The sequence below is a fragment of the Thrips palmi genome, unplaced genomic scaffold, assembly GCF_012932325.1.
Source record: "Thrips palmi isolate BJ-2018 unplaced genomic scaffold, TpBJ-2018v1 HiC_scaffold_17, whole genome shotgun sequence".
Classification (NCBI taxonomy): Eukaryota; Metazoa; Arthropoda; class Insecta; order Thysanoptera; family Thripidae; genus Thrips; species Thrips palmi.
Window position 1 is genome coordinate 198,439 of NW_023144626.1, and position 15,317 is coordinate 213,755.

At 42.4% G+C, this 15,317-nt stretch overlaps 4 protein-coding genes across 6 annotated transcripts; 2 read left to right on the top strand and 2 right to left on the bottom strand.

Annotated features, from left to right (window-relative positions):
• The first annotated feature begins 813 nt into the window (after positions 1-813).
• On the top strand, positions 814-3,545 carry LOC117643746 (glutamyl-tRNA(Gln) amidotransferase subunit A, mitochondrial). 2 transcript variants are annotated; one of them, XM_034382819.1, is made up of 9 exons: positions 814-974; positions 1,087-1,246; positions 1,527-1,722; positions 1,801-1,992; positions 2,085-2,260; positions 2,336-2,541; positions 2,647-2,864; positions 2,951-3,156; positions 3,232-3,545. In XM_034382819.1, exons 1-9 carry the CDS (start codon positions 951-953, stop codon positions 3,387-3,389), a joined length of 1,536 nt encoding a protein of 511 aa, XP_034238710.1. In that variant the 5' UTR covers positions 814-950; the 3' UTR covers positions 3,390-3,545. The 2 variants fall into 2 exon arrangements, with proteins under 2 accessions (XP_034238710.1, XP_034238709.1); XM_034382818.1 differs by having other exon boundaries at positions 2,951-3,545.
• Positions 3,536-6,636, bottom strand: LOC117643748 (farnesyl pyrophosphate synthase-like). 2 transcript variants are annotated; one of them, XM_034382820.1, is made up of 8 exons: positions 6,502-6,636; positions 5,943-6,081; positions 5,310-5,444; positions 4,775-4,969; positions 4,326-4,493; positions 4,156-4,233; positions 3,868-4,002; positions 3,536-3,774 (listed from the first exon to the last, which is right to left on the bottom strand). In XM_034382820.1, exons 1-8 carry the CDS (start codon positions 6,558-6,560, stop codon positions 3,571-3,573), a joined length of 1,113 nt encoding a protein of 370 aa, XP_034238711.1. In that variant the 5' UTR covers positions 6,561-6,636; the 3' UTR covers positions 3,536-3,570. The 2 variants fall into 2 exon arrangements, with proteins under 2 accessions (XP_034238711.1, XP_034238712.1); XM_034382821.1 differs by lacking the exon at positions 6,502-6,636 and adding an exon at positions 6,271-6,408.
• Positions 6,637-7,959: 1,323 nt separating this feature from the next.
• Positions 7,960-9,874, top strand: LOC117643583 (elongator complex protein 5). Its single transcript, XM_034382542.1, has 6 exons — positions 7,960-8,180; positions 8,278-8,526; positions 8,599-8,763; positions 8,844-9,007; positions 9,411-9,598; positions 9,690-9,874. The coding sequence occupies exons 1-6, from the start codon at positions 8,126-8,128 to the stop codon at positions 9,799-9,801; spliced, it is 933 nt and encodes a 310-aa protein (XP_034238433.1). The 5' UTR covers positions 7,960-8,125; the 3' UTR covers positions 9,802-9,874.
• Positions 9,875-10,674: 800 nt separating this feature from the next.
• Positions 10,675-15,268, bottom strand: LOC117643582 (solute carrier family 12 member 9). Its single transcript, XM_034382541.1, has 16 exons — positions 14,968-15,268; positions 14,464-14,773; positions 14,250-14,384; positions 14,000-14,134; positions 13,711-13,916; positions 13,415-13,622; positions 13,058-13,327; positions 12,770-12,977; positions 12,485-12,683; positions 12,152-12,394; positions 11,895-12,043; positions 11,597-11,809; positions 11,399-11,516; positions 11,188-11,313; positions 10,968-11,080; positions 10,675-10,879 (listed from the first exon to the last, which is right to left on the bottom strand). Exons 2-16 carry the CDS (start codon positions 14,756-14,758, stop codon positions 10,675-10,677), a joined length of 2,823 nt encoding a protein of 940 aa, XP_034238432.1. The 5' UTR covers positions 14,759-14,773; positions 14,968-15,268.
• Positions 15,269-15,317: the final 49 nt, after the last annotated feature.

Consider the following 15,317-nt stretch of genomic DNA (forward strand, 5'->3'; position numbering starts at 1 on the left):
TTTGTACGAAAATTTCGTGTGCACAAAAAACTGTGATGTCTCTTCCGAAATTTGTACAAAAACATTAAGTGTGCAGAGCGCACTGTCGTCTTCACCGGGCCATCGTGGTGTGTTGCGGGTCGAAACGCTGGCCTACCTCACAGGCGCTAGAGGCGATAAAAAGTGGTGCTGACGGGGAGTGCGGCTGCTAAAGCCAAGCCAAACCCACACGACAAAACAACCCATGTGTATCGTTCTTCTGTCGCCGCCAAGAGAGAGGGACGTCTCGGATGTGACCTCTCGCTCGCACTCACGAACTCCGCATAACGCCATCTCTCTCTCGCGCCTGATTCGGCTAGTCTAGAGATCCCCGCTAAGGATATCCCCCATAGCGCCAATGTGCATCAAAGCGCACACTACAAACCTGTCTACTGAGTACACATTTACAAATGCATGCTTGCAAGTACACACTTACAAACGGGTGCTTGACGCACTATAACTCCATGCGTCAAGCATGCGTTTGTAAGTGTGTACTTGCAAGCATGCATTTTTACAGCGGGGATGCGCCTTGAAATGCACTTAAAAGGTAACACATTTTAGGTTTCTTTAATGTGCATTTACGCGAATTAATGCGCATTTGATGCGCACAATCGCATTAAATCCCCCTAAAATGTGTTATCTTTTATGCGACTTTTATGTGCATTTCAATGCGCCTTGGTGCATTACCAAAGTCTGACACTCGGCCCAGTATCACGGAGTTTAAATCTGGCCCCCGCCTCTAGGCTGGGTCCGGATTCGGATGAACGTTACTTGAAGTTTTTCATACTTTAGTAAGTGGTCGTCGAAGAGCAAAGCGAAAGATGTACACAAGCAGACGATATATAGCGGCTCATGAGACCTCGTCTCGCCGGATGCTTTCTGCGTTTATTTTCAATGCAGAACAACGGCAGTGATTTCGAATACTCTTTAAGATGCTGTCAACTTCCATTCAATCGGTGCGGTTTCAGGCTGTCTTGAGACCCTCTCAATAACACATTTTCTCTCCACAAAACTAGAAGGTAACCTCTCTTTTCGTGCGTGCTTAATTTGGCAACTCCCACATTTCAGGTTGCCAAGCAGCTAAAAAACTCAAAGATTTCTGCCTCTGAGCTGTGTGATGCCAGTTTAAAGCAGATAGAGAAAACGAAGTCACTAAATGCATTTATAACTGTGACATCCGATGTAGCCCTCAAACAGGCAAAGGAGAGCGACCAGAGATTCTTGAACGGTAAACATAATTTCACGCCCAGAAAGCATAGTGGTGCAATGGGACCATTTTAATAGCACTTCTAGAAAACTGCCTCTTATAGATTGCAGATGCCAGCTTAAAGCGCAATGTTAGTGTTAAAATCAGCGTTGGTTCGAGGTAGTTTTGTAGCCATTTTCGGAAGTGCTACTGAAGTGCTATTGCCACACACTGCTATCTGGGCACCACCTACAGTTTTGGTGCAAACAAATAAAAATTGGTGATTTGATTGTTCAACATTATTGTGTTTTATCTTTTCAAGGGATGACAAGAGGTGACTTGGATGGCATTCCTATTGCTATCAAGGACAACTTTTGCACTCAAGGGATTTTAACATCATGTGGCTCGAATATGCTGTCCAATTTTCTTCCACCGTATGATGCTACTGTTGTCTCCAGACTTCGAGATGCAGGAACTGTAATGGTTGGAAAATGTAATTTGGATGAATTTGCCATGGGGTAAGTGATTCCCAATAGTTTTTAGATTTTAGCAGAAGAAATTCTTGTGTTCATCTACTGTTTACTCTGTATTATTAGGTCTGGTACAGTTGACTCCATTTATGGCCCAACAAAAAACATATGGGGCTCAAACATCCCTTATGACGTGACATACAAACCTAATCACAAAATGAGTTCATCAAAACCCAAAGTTGATCCAGAGGATTGGCGTATAGCAGGTGGAAGCTCAGGTGGAAGTGCTGTGGCAGTAGCATCAGGGTCGTGCTTTGCGTATGCATTTTATTTTTTTTCTTCTCACTTAAATGGAACTTTTATTTGAAAAGTTTAAAAAGGATCAATGCAGAAAATCCTTTGCCTTGCAGGGCTCTAGGGTCTGACACTGGCGGCTCCACACGTAATCCTGCAGCATACTGTGGTGTTGTCGGATTCAAGCCATCTTATGGATTAGTTTCAAGACATGGACTTATACCTCTAGTTAATTCCATGGATGTGCCTGGTATTATTGCCCGTTCCGTGGAGGATGTAACTTTAGTTCTGAGTAGGTGTCTTTTCATTACAACGTTGCAGATTTTGTACCTTAAAACTGATTATTGATGTTAAAATTGTTAAATAGATGCAATAGCCGGTCCAGATGTCAATGATTCTACCACTCTAAAGAGGAAATATGAAAAAGTTTCTTTAGACGAAGGTGTGAATCTCCTAGGATTGCGTATTGGCATTCCCAAAGAATATCAGAATACTGCAATAGATGCGGAAATAGTTGATATCCTGAAAAAAACTGCATCAATCTTCAAAGAATGTGGTGCAAATGTAACTGAGGTAAATTCTGCTCTGAAAAATTTTACTGATTTTCTATCCTTGATGTGAATGCTCCTTTTATACATATTTATTCATAATTTCATCACCCTTCCTTTTTCTTTTCAGGTGTCCTTGCCTCATACCCCTTACTCTATAACATGCTATTCTGTATTAAATCAATGTGAAGTGGCTTCCAACATGGCTCGCTATGATGGCCTCAGATTTGGTATTAGAGGTGATGTTACTATTTCTACAGAGCAATTGTATGCAGAAACTAGAAGCAGAGGTTTCAATGAAGTTGTGCGTAGCCGAATCTTATCTGGAAATTATTTTCTCTTAAAGAGGTAATATATTTTTATTTATTTTTCCTATTCTCTAGAATAATTGTTCTCAGCCTTCTTGCTCTATATTAAATATTTCTTCAACACAGGAATTATGAAAAGTATTTTGTGAAGGCTTTGAAAGTACGCCGTTTGATTAAAAATGATTTTGATTCTTTGTGGGATAGTAATTTTGACATTCTTCTAACACCGACAACTTTAAGCCATGCTCCCAAAATATCAGAATTCAAACAATATGATAATCAGACACAATGTGTCACTCAGGATTACTGTACCCAGCCTGCCAACATGGCCGGTACGTACAACACTGCTCTGATGGTACATGATTCGTTCCAGAAATTTAATAACTGGTTTTGTGTGTTTGTTTTAGGAATTCCTGCAATAACTGTGCCTGTTGGCCTGTCAAGAGAAGGTCTACCTCTTGGTTTACAACTAATGGCACCTGTTTTCCATGAAAATGCATTATTAAGAACAGCTCTTTGGCTGCAACAAGCAGTAAATTTTCCACAGCTAAAATTAAAAGTGTAGCAATCTTTTGTGGATAGTTTTGTTTCATGGTATGGTCAAATTTCTGTTGTCTGAGGACAGGTTTGTTTGTATAGTCAGATTCTACCGACCCTTGAATTACCACCTAGCTCTGAGTTGTTCATGAGGACGTAATTAATAAAATGGTGTTATTTAATATTTGGTATTGTTTATACTTTTATTTTCATCTGTTAATGTGGTACTTAATAGATTCTAGGGATTGTGTGAAAACTTCTGGATTGACCAAATCCGAATATTTGCGGATTTTACCCTCAATCTTGTCCATCATTGACTTTTCCCATTGGAGGAAGACTTCCTTCATTTTCAGTTCAGTGAACACCTCTAATACTTTGTCCACCTTCTTCGGATCATCGTAGCCGTAGTTTTCCTAGAGAAACGTAAACAGAAGAGGAAGAACGGACAATATTATGAAAGAAAGCAGAGAATTGAGAGGCGTATGGTGGTGATGAGCATTGCATACCTTCAGCCTCTGCCGCTGCTCGTCGTTCGCTCGGTTAATCGCTTCGACAATAATCCACGTGCATTTCCCGTTTTTAATATCGGTTCTCCCCTTTCCCATCTTCCTGATAATACCGTAAGTATCCAAATAGTCGTCCTGAGGAGAAACGATCGACAGTGTTGTCAATTTAATCCCAACCGAACCTGTCAGCCCAGCCATGAGAGCAGAAAGCCCGTCTGTCTGTCTCTCTCTCTCTCATGGCCCGGCCGGCCCGGCCCTGCTCTGTCTTGCGCTCGAAGCATGGCCCACCTGAACTTGGTACAGCAAACCGAGGTCCGAGCTAATATCCCGCGCAGCGTCGTGCGCAGCCTCGTCAAAAATGCCACACTAGAAAGAAGATCGTTTCAAAATGTTGATCCAACGCGCACAACAATGCTCTCTCCGTCCTGCCTTTGCCATTACAGCATCCATCCCCTTACCACATTCAAGGCCGTGCTCATGGGCAGGAAAAAAGTGTAGCCCCCGCTCTTGTGTTCACAGACCCTGGTGTACCTGTCCATGTTGAACTCGTCGAACTTAGCCTTGCCCTGTAGCGGGTCTGTGCAGTGGTTATCTTGATTCTGCCCCATGCAGATCTGGAACAAGATCTGCGCGCAACGCGGATAGACCGCAGTTTGATGACAAATATCAAGTACATTTTTCATCGGCTGTATACATTTGCACTCGCATTTGCAGGGAGTGGCAGGTGGCAGACCCGTAGTCATTCGTTTGTTTCCTTCGACTTTGATGCATGCAGCATCGCCCTAGCAGCGTGTAAAGGAGCACGGGCCTATGACTACCGACGGAATCCTCTGGGTTCCGGACGCGTCCGCGCGCTCCCACGAACTGACTCGGCGACTACGCCCTGCTTCACTCCAACCAAACCCACTTCGTTGTAGTTCCTGAGCGAGCGGTGGAATGCCTCTCCGTCGCAGTGCATGCCCAGCAGGGCGTACGCGCAGGTCGACACGAGGATGGCGTCGAACACGGCGTCCTTGCCGGCGATCACGTGCCAGCTGTCCCTGCCTCGCCTCTTGAAGGACTCGTCCGATATGTCGTCCGCGATCAGCATAGACGCTTGCACCTAAAACAAGCCGCCATGTTTTAAACATTTTAGCTGCAGATGGAGGCTACTCTGCAAACTTAACTTGTACTCTCTTTCAGTACACTCTTTAGGGCGTGAACTCAAAAGTACATTATATTTGATGTACACTCCTACGAGAGTGTACTCAGATAAGTACACACATTGGCACGCCTGGCAATATATACAGTATCCAGCTGAAGGTGTGTCCTCATCTGAGTACACGTTCGTGGGAGTGTACTCAAGTACATTCTGAAGAGAGTGTACTGAGTACACGGTTGAGTTCACAGAGTACGCGTTGGCTGTACGTAGGGTGTACAGGCTGGCGGTGTGACGGTGTTACCATCTCCATGCTCCAGGCAATGTTCATGGCCTTCTCCTTGAGGCCTGGGGTGTCCCTGCCGCCCAGAACCATGATGCCTTCGTAGACGGTGACGGCGCGAACCATCTTGCCGCCGGGCACGGTGTAGTACAGTAGCTGCAGTGCAACAACTCGTTGTTAATTTTCTTTCGTCTTCATTCGTGGAGCACACGCAAGACTCAAGGTTGTACCGAAGAGTTCCAGGACCCGTGAACGCATTGCTTGTAACGAGAGGGCAACCACTTTTGATGTTTCGGGACAGATTTCTTAAGAAAAGACATTTCGTCGGACTTCGCCCAATTTTACGCTTAAAATCTGCTTGATTTTTTTTTTTGCCCTGTCAGTTCAAGAAGGGCGTACTTCAGTCCTACCCAGGGAGCACAAAAAAGTCCAAATGAAGTCAATATGACCGCAAAATAAACGATTTTAGTCAAAGTTTAGTCCATTTTTGATGGCAAAATGACAGCATTTCATGTCGTGGTGACCAAATTTTTACTACCTGTTCTCCTTGGGTAGGCCCTTCTTGAAGCGCACGGAGGAAAAGGAGGAAAACTTCCCCATGCATTGCACGGTCCTCTGTGGAGCCTCCGTGCGCACTACACAGTGTATACGCACCTTCTCCAACCAGTCCGACTCGCCGATCAGGTTGCACGCGTCCCCCATCCCTTTCAGCTGCTCCACCACTTTGGGGAAGTAGGCGTTCATGTCTCGCACCGCTTGGATTTGTTCCCTTCTCATTGCGTTGGGAACTAGCCTGGAACAAGGGGAACCTGTGGTCAGGGAATGACCCGAGGGGGAAACGACTCAGAAATTTGGTGTACATCGGATAGGGATAACCCCGGATAACCCGCGGATTACCTCCGGATTACATCGAAAAATTTCCAGGATTACCACTGGATTACCCCGGATTACCTCAGAAATTCCCCGGATTACCCCGGATTACCTCAGAATTTCCCCGGATTACTTCGAAATTTCTGGTTATCCGGATAGCGGATAACCAATTTGCTGTACATCGGATAACCGAAGTCGTTTCCCCCTCGGAATGACCTCGGTGGTGCCTTCCGGAGTCGTTTTCGTTGTACTGTCTCTATCAAACTCATGGGGCGTCCCGTGTAGGTGAGGTAGAGAGACAGAGCGACGAAAACGACGCTCGGAATCAGTTGGCTTGGCTCACATAGTCATGGTGCGGCGGCCGACGGCCGGCGCCGGCGCCGCGGCGAAGAGGCGGAGCATGGTGCTGTGGCGGTGCACTGTGCGCTGCACTGTGCGCTGCGTGTCCGCGACTGCCTGCACTTCTCCCCCACGAGACACCGTGACGGCAGCGTGGTCTGCCTGCAGCACCGCTCTCGTCTCTCTGCAGAGTCGTTTTCGTCGCCCCGTCTCTCTCACACCTACACGGCACGCCCCGTGAGTGCGAGAGAGACAGAGCGACGAAAACAACTCTCGGGATCGGTCTGGCGTCTCTCTCGAGCTCGGGCCGCTCCACGAGGGCGAGAGGGACAGCGCGACGAGAGCGGCGCGCTCCGCGGCACGGTCCACGGTCCAAGAGCCTGCCGTAAAGCATTCTCGCCGTGTCGCTCAGATCATTTTTCTCCTCGCTCGCACCTTTCTGCCCCAATTTTGTGCGTGTATGTGAGTCTGTGAGTCCTGCTTTTTAACTTTGATCCAGTTCCACCCGTGTGAAAGGCGATGCCATTGACGGCCAGGTTTCTTTGCTTCGATTTTTCGTCGTGAGGCGGCGTGAAGTTGAATGAATTAATGCAACGGCGACGATGCGTCGTGAGGAAGTCCATAACGCCTAGTGGACTCGGGCGCGCCTTGTCCCATGCGGTTAAGCGATGCATAAAATCATAGCCTGGTTTTGACGTAATCTGTTATCGTTTGCGAAAAAAGGAGACGTGTCAGTAGAAAGGAGATTGTTTGACTGGGATGGTTCTGCATTGGAGCCCCAGAGCTGGGGTTGATTCAGGGGAAATGGGGGGGTCCTTCCCTGAGGGCGGTGGAGCTGCCTGAAAGGTAGGCAAAAAGTCGCACGTTGGCCCTGCAAGTAACACTACTTTCGCTGTATCTTTCTCCCCGTGAACCCGTCTCTGGATCCGCCCCTGCCACAGAGTTTAGGGCATAGACTCTGAAGTCCTACACTTTCTGCCATTGACGTGTCCCGCACCTCCAGGAGTGGGCATAGGATTCCCACCTAGGACAAGACATGAGGTCCTACACTTTCTGCCTAGACTCTAGAGCCGGTCCTAGGATTCCCACACTTGCAAGCTTGGGAAAAACGTGAACCTTCAAGGCGTGGAGTTTTGGTCGTTCCACACTTGGATTAGCAATTAGCAAAGGAGATACTGATCTCTATGCCTACCTGCTGACTGATTCAGAGTCGCTCTGTCTCTCTCGCATCGATACGGGACGCCCCATGAGTGCGAGAGAGACAGAGCGACGGAAACGACCCCCTGCATCAGACTGCTGTAACGCCTGTGTATCACAGTGTAGGCATCCCGCGCTGCTTGGAAGCGCACTAGCCCTCGATTTTGCCTATCCTTCCGGGCGCTCCCCTCCCCCTTCTTTGGGGCTCCCCCCGGTCTTTCCTGAACGCATAATTTTTCATAGCTTGTTGAACCTACATATTTCCACAAAACCAAAACAACTGACTGTCGAGCGCTTAGACAAAACAAACATAAACAAAGTCTCTAGCTAAAATAATCTGAAAATACGACAGACAATTACATCAAACTCTTTATTGACGTTATGAACTGTTTCTTTTTCTCTGTCAAGTTTCGCCTCTGTTGAGCATCATCATGTTGAGAAGTATAAGCGATGGTAGACTGCAGAGCCCCTTAATTCTCTTCGTAGGTGAGAACACGCTTTACCTTGGTTATGTTTACACTATTTTCATGAACTTTTAGATTTGTAACATGGTGTCAACTAAAACCTTGTCTCATTTTCTTAGATAATGGCCCTGAGCTTTACCCTGGAAAACAGTATGGCCCGTTTAGTTCTCTTGTTGATGAGGACTCTGACAGTTCATCCATGTTTTTGTCTGTAATCAAATCGTATGTTAAAGGCTCTGAACGGGCCACTCATGTATTATGTTGGCAGAGAAAAACATCTCAACATTTGGAAACGTTGCAAAAACAATTTCCTTCGAAGCTTATCCTTCACGATTGCCTTTCAGATTTTAATGGTTGGATCGATCAAGGTAAGACAAAGTGAGGTAGCACTGTGTAGGCCTATGCTTCGCAAGTTAATTGAATTCTCTTTTTCTGAACAGGTCGTCACCAATCACACTTATTTAGTATAATTGATAATTCAATATCAGAAGATACTAGAGAAATAAATATTGTCATTGATTCTCTGTCAAACCCCTTGTTTACTATTGGTTTTGGCTCCTGCATTCAAGATTTACAGAAGATTGTGAACTTTGGTTCTATTAATGGTGAGATGACCTTCATTTTGCCATACCGTGATTTAAGCCGATGATTTGTTTCAGACTCTAAATTAATTCATTCTGTCCAGGTATCAAAGTTCACCAACTACTTTGCCTTGTCAATGCAAATCTAGTTCCCTTTGGACCAGCATCAATCTTGCATTTGAAACACATAGCAAGTACAGTGGTTGAATTGAAATGTCATGTAGCCAGCATCACTCACCGTAAACCAGGAGGTCATATAGAAAAGAAGGTACACTTGCTTAGGAATCTGACTCTTTTTAACAGATGATACTTTGGGATATATCCTTGTCAAAAATGTCCTTCCTGAAACTTGCCTTTTGATTAATGCGATTGAGGTGTGAGTGAGACTGACTTTGCTGGACTCTAATCCATGACCCACACCACGATCCACAGATGCTACGTTGTCCCTGATACTGACTTTTCCAGATAATGGTATTTGCAAATGTGGAAAGCAATTTCACAAATTTCTGTGAAGTTGATAGTTATGAATTTATCATGACCACTCCTCAACAGCTAATAAAGATCTTTTAAAATCCATAAAGAAATCATCTGCTTCCACATTAGCTTTGACATCATTTGTTTTCTTTTGTCAAAGAGTGTGTTGTAAACCTGCTCATAATCTGTGCTTGTAGGAAGAAAAATATGCCATCCTATCAGAGGGAGAAATCAGCATTGAACCTCTCAGAGCATCAGCATTGACTGAAATTAGGCATACTGAGGAAAAGCCATCAACACTACCTCAAGATGTGGCCAGTTTCCGAGTTGGCTTGAGTGACAAGGAAAAAGAAGACAGAAGCAAGCTGGTGCTACCATACATGCGGTAACTAAAAATTGTATTCTGTACCCTTCAATCTGAATTATAATTTTATAAGGAAAAATAAAACAATTTTTTATCTGCTTGTCTGTTGCAGGACTAGTGATACGCCCCAAGAAATTGAAGATGGCGGTGGTAAAGTGTTTTACCAGCCAGATGCTGTTGATGATTGGGATGATGAAGATCCTGATGATGATTTAGATATTTAGTTGTTTTGTTTTTATGGAGCAATTGTGTATTTCAGAGTTAAAACAGAAATAAATCACCCTGTACAAAACATGAGTCAAAAATATATTTATCATCATTCCTTTTTGGGGAATAGAACTGTTGCAAATATCACTACATCATGTTTATCTCAATATGCTAAGTTAAATCATTTCCTCATCAAACATACTCAGCTTATTTCAAGTCTTAAACTTATCACATATTTCTAAATTTAAACATTCCACAGGATTGGAAGATCACAGCTGCAGCAGATTCATTAAAAATAAATCAACACTAGTTAGTTCAGGGCTTTGAACAAAGGTCCAAAAACTTCAAGAAAAAAGATCAAGTTACCATTTAATTAACTAAAAGCATTCAATTGGTCACCTCTTTTTCTCCTATTCTATGTCTAAGAATTATAGCGAGTACATGAAATCCTCATTCAACTAGTTGTCCTTTCCAACTTTCATAGTCATAAATATAAAATATAAAAGTGAAAACGTTTCTAAGCTACATTTTGATTACAACAAAATTACACCCCAAACACACATTCGTTCTTGCAGAACTTCAACAAAAGAGTAAGATGAAAATACTGTTTTAGTCTGAGTAAATATTAATTTCTGATTTACTTGAAGTGTTCCTCTTGAGCAAAGTCAAAACAAGACTAGTTAACATTGATTTCTGGAATGCCAGTTCATTAAAAAATTATTTCTATCAGCCAACTTGGGTGTACATGTTCATATTTCAACTGGTCAAGCTCCATCTGTAGATGATTTTTTTTTCAATATGCAAGTTTGCTTCTGTTTCAGTAAAATAATAGTACAGTAGTGTTACAAAGATGATGGTAAGTCGGCCCCAATATAAATTCCCTATTCACATTAAAGAGTAGTGGACGTTACTGCACTGACACCATAGACAAAAACAGTAGGAGGCAGATCATTGGTAAGTTTTGTTAACAGTTGCAAATACTCCTGCTGTAATGCACTGGACTCTGCATGTCCTGGGGCAACAGCAGGCGGTGATGGTAGATACAGGAACAAGGCAGCAGACTGTAGAGAGTTCTGTTTGATCATTCCGTTAACACTGAAAAAAATTACAAACACACATGAGAAAATTTTTAACACATTAAAAACTGCCCAAAAACAAAATTTCAGCTCAAAGGTAAATTTACCTTTTGATATAATCCTGCGATTCTTGCTTTGTTGAAAAATTGTCAACAGCAGAAGGAAGAACACTTCCACCATTCCTTTGGAGTAGCTGCAACTTTTCTACCCAGCCATCAACCTGCAAAGAAAACATTGCGGTTTTAGTCAATTAAATTACTAGTAAAACCAGCACTTCAAAGGATCAAAATTTACATACTTTATAATCAAATTATAGGCCTAAATTACCTGATAAATGCTGGCAGAAATGCGTAGCTGCTGTAACAGCTGCCTAAGACGATGTTCATTCCTTCGACGTTGATTCCCACTCTCCAGGAGAAACACACGGAGAGTCAAATGTTTCCATCCAGGAACCTTTAAATTAACACATGTAGATGTACACATAGTTTTTGATAAAAAAAAAGGAATGTAAAGAGATAACCATAATGGAGAGACAAACCATATTCAGAATGCATGCTAATTGTAACATGAAAAGACTGCTGGTGTCAAATGCATCATCATCATCTGGATTAAAGAGATTTATAGGCCAGACATCAATATGCTTGAACTGTCCTGTCCTGTAAACCGAACCCAAACCAAGATGAATTAAGGGCAGAATTTAAACATGTATTCTACTTTAGCAAAGAAGGAGCCTTACTTCGTCACAGCGATTTTGTCAAGTTTATGAAAGTGGCGACAAATACAAAGGTTCTTCTTTAGCTTTAGTACATCATTGATCATTCCCACATACTGCTGCTGGTCGATGAATCTTGGAGCATGTTCTCTAGTTCTTAACTCAAACAATTTGCCACTTGTTGAGCTGGAGACTGATACATTATCAAAGTCTCTTGTTTTGTAACGTGACTGAGTTCTGTATTATAATTTAAAACGAATAAAAACATTAGCACAATACAGACTTTGTTAAATTCTCCCAAAGAGCAAGGGCTACATTTTACCTTTCGAAGAAGTCTACAGGTTCCTGCTCATCATAAAATCCCAAGACTATGGTGTTGGGTTTCATGGCTCCCATACCAGATATTCGTATGAGGTGCTGTAGTCCTTCTCGAACAGATGGAGCAACAGTGAGCTCAATGAATGCCTTTACCTTTAAACCAGTAAAAATTTGGATCAAAAGCAATGTTTAAGTTAACTGTATATTTTTCAATAATGATAAACTTTAAGTGCTAAAACAGTCCCCATTCATGATCCACACCTTTAAGTGATCAACAATAGACAGCCAGTGACTGACTTCCTCAAGAGTTGGGTCAGAGTCTAGCGTGGAAAAGTCTCCAACTTTCACATGTCCAAGTACATAAAGTCCACCTTTCTTCAGATCGTTAATAAAATGAATCAAAGGGCATGCTGCTCGAGGATTGTTGACTAACAACAGCATTTGAGGTCTCCAGAATTTGACATGATCCTTTCGAGAATCAAGCATAAGCAAATATTTGCGAACCTGTAATAAATGAAAAAGGAAAAAAAAAAGCAGGAATGATAGAATAAGTAAAGAAATAAACAACTTAACAACTAGGGACACTTTCCATACCTGATGGAAAATAAGAGCTTGGGATATGGACCCCCAATGAGCATCCCGAGACGGTGAGAAAAAATGTAGCATGATGAACAACAAGAGACACATTAAGATGCTAGAGGATGCGTAGATGGGGTTGATAACAAACATCATCACTAAAGTTCCAAGCAAACCAATCAAAGCTGTATGCCATGTGAACCACTTGAATGAAGGTCTAAAATAAAAAGTGATGTTATTATATTGTTATTTACAAACTTAATTTCAAAATTGGTCATTTTGTTTTTGGAACAAGAAACAAACCTGAAGTTGGGTGCTGATGCAAGTTCAAGACCTAAGCATGCCATGTTTGTAGCAAGGTAAGACAATAAAAACAAGACTGAGTTGATTTGAGCAATCAAGTTTAAAGAGCCAATTAGTAGAATTCCCTCGACCAAGAGCCAAGACAGAAGAACAGCTACTATGGGGTTGTTACCCCACACACCCCGGGACACAAACTTCAGCACAGATCCTGCACAGAACAATAAAAATGATAAAACACAAAAATTTGAAGGGAGTAAGTCTTTTGACATGATAATGGAAAACACTTACCAAACACATTATCCTTGGCGAGAGCTTCCAAAACACGACTAGACCCAATCAAATTGCTTAAGCTTGCAGAAAATGTTGCCGTTAGAATTCCTATGACCACAAAAGGGGGCCAAACGTTTATTGGCATCATGAACAAGTAGTTGTTCTGAAGTAAGATGGTGTCACAACTTGCAGCCGTTAACACAGCAAGAGAGAGGTATACTACAAAGGTGAAAGCAACAGCAGACAATGTTCCTGTAGGAATACTTCGTGCAGGCTCCTTCAGTTCTCCTGTAATACAAGATTTTATCATTAAATTCTCTTTAAACTTAGTTCCCTGAGTAAAATTTTGGTGTTGCTATTAGGCAAATGTCATACCTGACATATTTGCACCAGCCATTATGCCAGTAACGCCACTGAATAGTACACCAAAAACTGATGCAAATTGGGTCAACACTCCGTCACTTGTGGTGTAATCTCTCCCATAATTTGGCCAAGTGTTGTTGTTCAAAGTATTCAAGTTGAGGCCTGTGAATGTGCCGGTGGTATTACCAGGAACCAAATGGTTGGAATCTGGCAAGGCAACCTGTTCCAAAGAAAATTATTTACTGAGATAAACCTGCACAAACAGTAAAGAACACATTATATTTGCTTTTAAGATAACTGCTACCTACCTGCATTGCGTCTTTAACAAAGAAGCTAACCACAGTTGACAAAATACAAACACAAACAACAGCTAAGATTAAAGCACTTGTTTTAGCAAACATGCCTGCACCAATAAGACACACACCAAGATTTAGAATGTTCAAAATGGTGCAATACAAAAATCTCCACCATTTACCATCTGGTAAAAGGTCACCACCTTCTCCCACAAAGTATCCTATGAACACAAAAGCAGGTGATTAGTGCTTGATTTAGTTCACAAACAATCAAAATAATTTAAATTTAACTACTAATGTGTACCTGATGGACCAAAATTCTGCATGATTCCTTCAGTACAACCAGTGATGTAGAGAGCACTGCTTACAACATTAGCAAAGAAAAAAAGGGTTCCTATGGATCCACCAAATTCTGGACCTAAAGTGCGACTAATCATAACTGATGACAATAATAGGAAATTTTACATAGCACAAAATAAATAATCACAGATGAAAGGAGTTAAAGTAAAATCACAAAAACAAAATTCTTGGCTGTCAAAGTCAATAAAGGATACAGTAAGCACCCCCACCTTCCACTGCTCCATTGGTGGAAATTGCACAAACTGAAGCAACAGTAAACACAAGAATCTTGTATGCAATTGCAAATTGCAACAGTGTCATGAGCAAACCAGCATTACCAACAATAAAGCCTGAAAGGAAAAAGCAAATTGCAGTCAAAGGATGGTAAGAAAATAAAAAACTATTTATGAAACTGCAATAATTACTAACCAACTCGCAAGAAAAGTAAAGCACTAAACATTGATAGGGCAACTGGACTGAATACTCCAGCAAATGTGCCCAAAGTCCGACCGGGATCTGAGTTAATGACTCCAAACTCCACATAGCCTTCACCAGCATTGTTGGCAGTCGATGTTGCTGCTGACACACCAAACATATTCTGCAGGCCACTAAAGAAGCGCCGCTTCGACAAGAGAGGAGCTTTCTCTCGAGATCTCGAGTTTGTGCCAGATTCAACTGAAGACTCTGCATCAGCATTAGTAGAGCCAATATCTGGGGCCAACATTTTGACGTTTCAGCTCTGAAACACAATGATAAAAGTTTAAGAATACACACCGGAAAAAAACTAATTGAGCAGTGTGTAGTGGTCTTTGTCCACAACACAATTGTGTCAAGTTAAAATAGGTTGTCTACAACAAAACTAGATTTTAAAATTACTGTAAATTGTATGAAAATCATTATGAATCACAAAATAAATTCATAATTCGATCTCACCTAGGACAAAGTCGTGTTGAAATAGAAATGGCAGTCGTCCCACTGAAGTGGGTGTTGCTGTCAAACTATCAGGTTATGAATCATCTTTGCCGTCTGCTTGAGTTGAGAAGGAGGAACGTAAAACGCGTAACACTTCAAACGCACGATGACTGGTAATGCTCACAACCATGCAGACCGATATGACCCAATAGATAACAAGATAACAGTATTAATCACGTCAATAAATGTCAGTGTCTTACATTTGTTGTTGTAGACAAAGCTGCCAGTGTGCGTGTGTGCGTCGTGTGTGCGTGTGTGTGCGCGCGCGTGTGTGTGAGAGGGAGAGCCCAGCAAAGCAGCAAGGCGGTGGC

Coding starts and splice junctions, on each gene's coding strand:
- LOC117643583 (XM_034382542.1), top strand. CDS start 8,126: ATGTTGAGAAGTATAAGCGATGGTAGACTGCAGAGCCCCTTAATTCTC. Junction 8,764..8,843: donor GAACTTTGGTTCTATTAATG/GTGAGATGACCT, acceptor CATTCTGTCCAG/GTATCAAAGTTCACCAACTA. Junction 9,008..9,410: donor GAGGTCATATAGAAAAGAAG/GTACACTTGCTT, acceptor CTGTGCTTGTAG/GAAGAAAAATATGCCATCCT.
- LOC117643748 (XM_034382820.1), bottom strand. CDS start 6,560: ATGCTCCGCCTCTTCGCCGCGGCGCCGGCGCCGGCCGTCGGCCGCCGC. Junction 4,494..4,774: donor CGCTCAGGAACTACAACGAA/GTGGGTTTGGTT, acceptor CGTTGCGCGCAG/ATCTTGTTCCAGATCTGCAT. Junction 4,003..4,155: donor GTTTGCTGTACCAAGTTCAG/GTGGGCCATGCT, acceptor GTTTCTCCTCAG/GACGACTATTTGGATACTTA.
- LOC117643582 (XM_034382541.1), bottom strand. CDS start 14,758: ATGTTGGCCCCAGATATTGGCTCTACTAATGCTGATGCAGAGTCTTCA. Junction 14,135..14,249: donor GGAAGGTGGGGGTGCTTACT/GTATCCTTTATT, acceptor TATTGTCATCAG/TTATGATTAGTCGCACTTTA. Junction 12,044..12,151: donor CTATTGTTGATCACTTAAAG/GTGTGGATCATG, acceptor ACTGGTTTAAAG/GTAAAGGCATTCATTGAGCT.
- LOC117643746 (XM_034382818.1), top strand. CDS start 951: ATGCTGTCAACTTCCATTCAATCG. Junction 1,247..1,526: donor CGACCAGAGATTCTTGAACG/GTAAACATAATT, acceptor TATCTTTTCAAG/GGATGACAAGAGGTGACTTG. Junction 2,542..2,646: donor GTGGTGCAAATGTAACTGAG/GTAAATTCTGCT, acceptor TTTTCTTTTCAG/GTGTCCTTGCCTCATACCCC.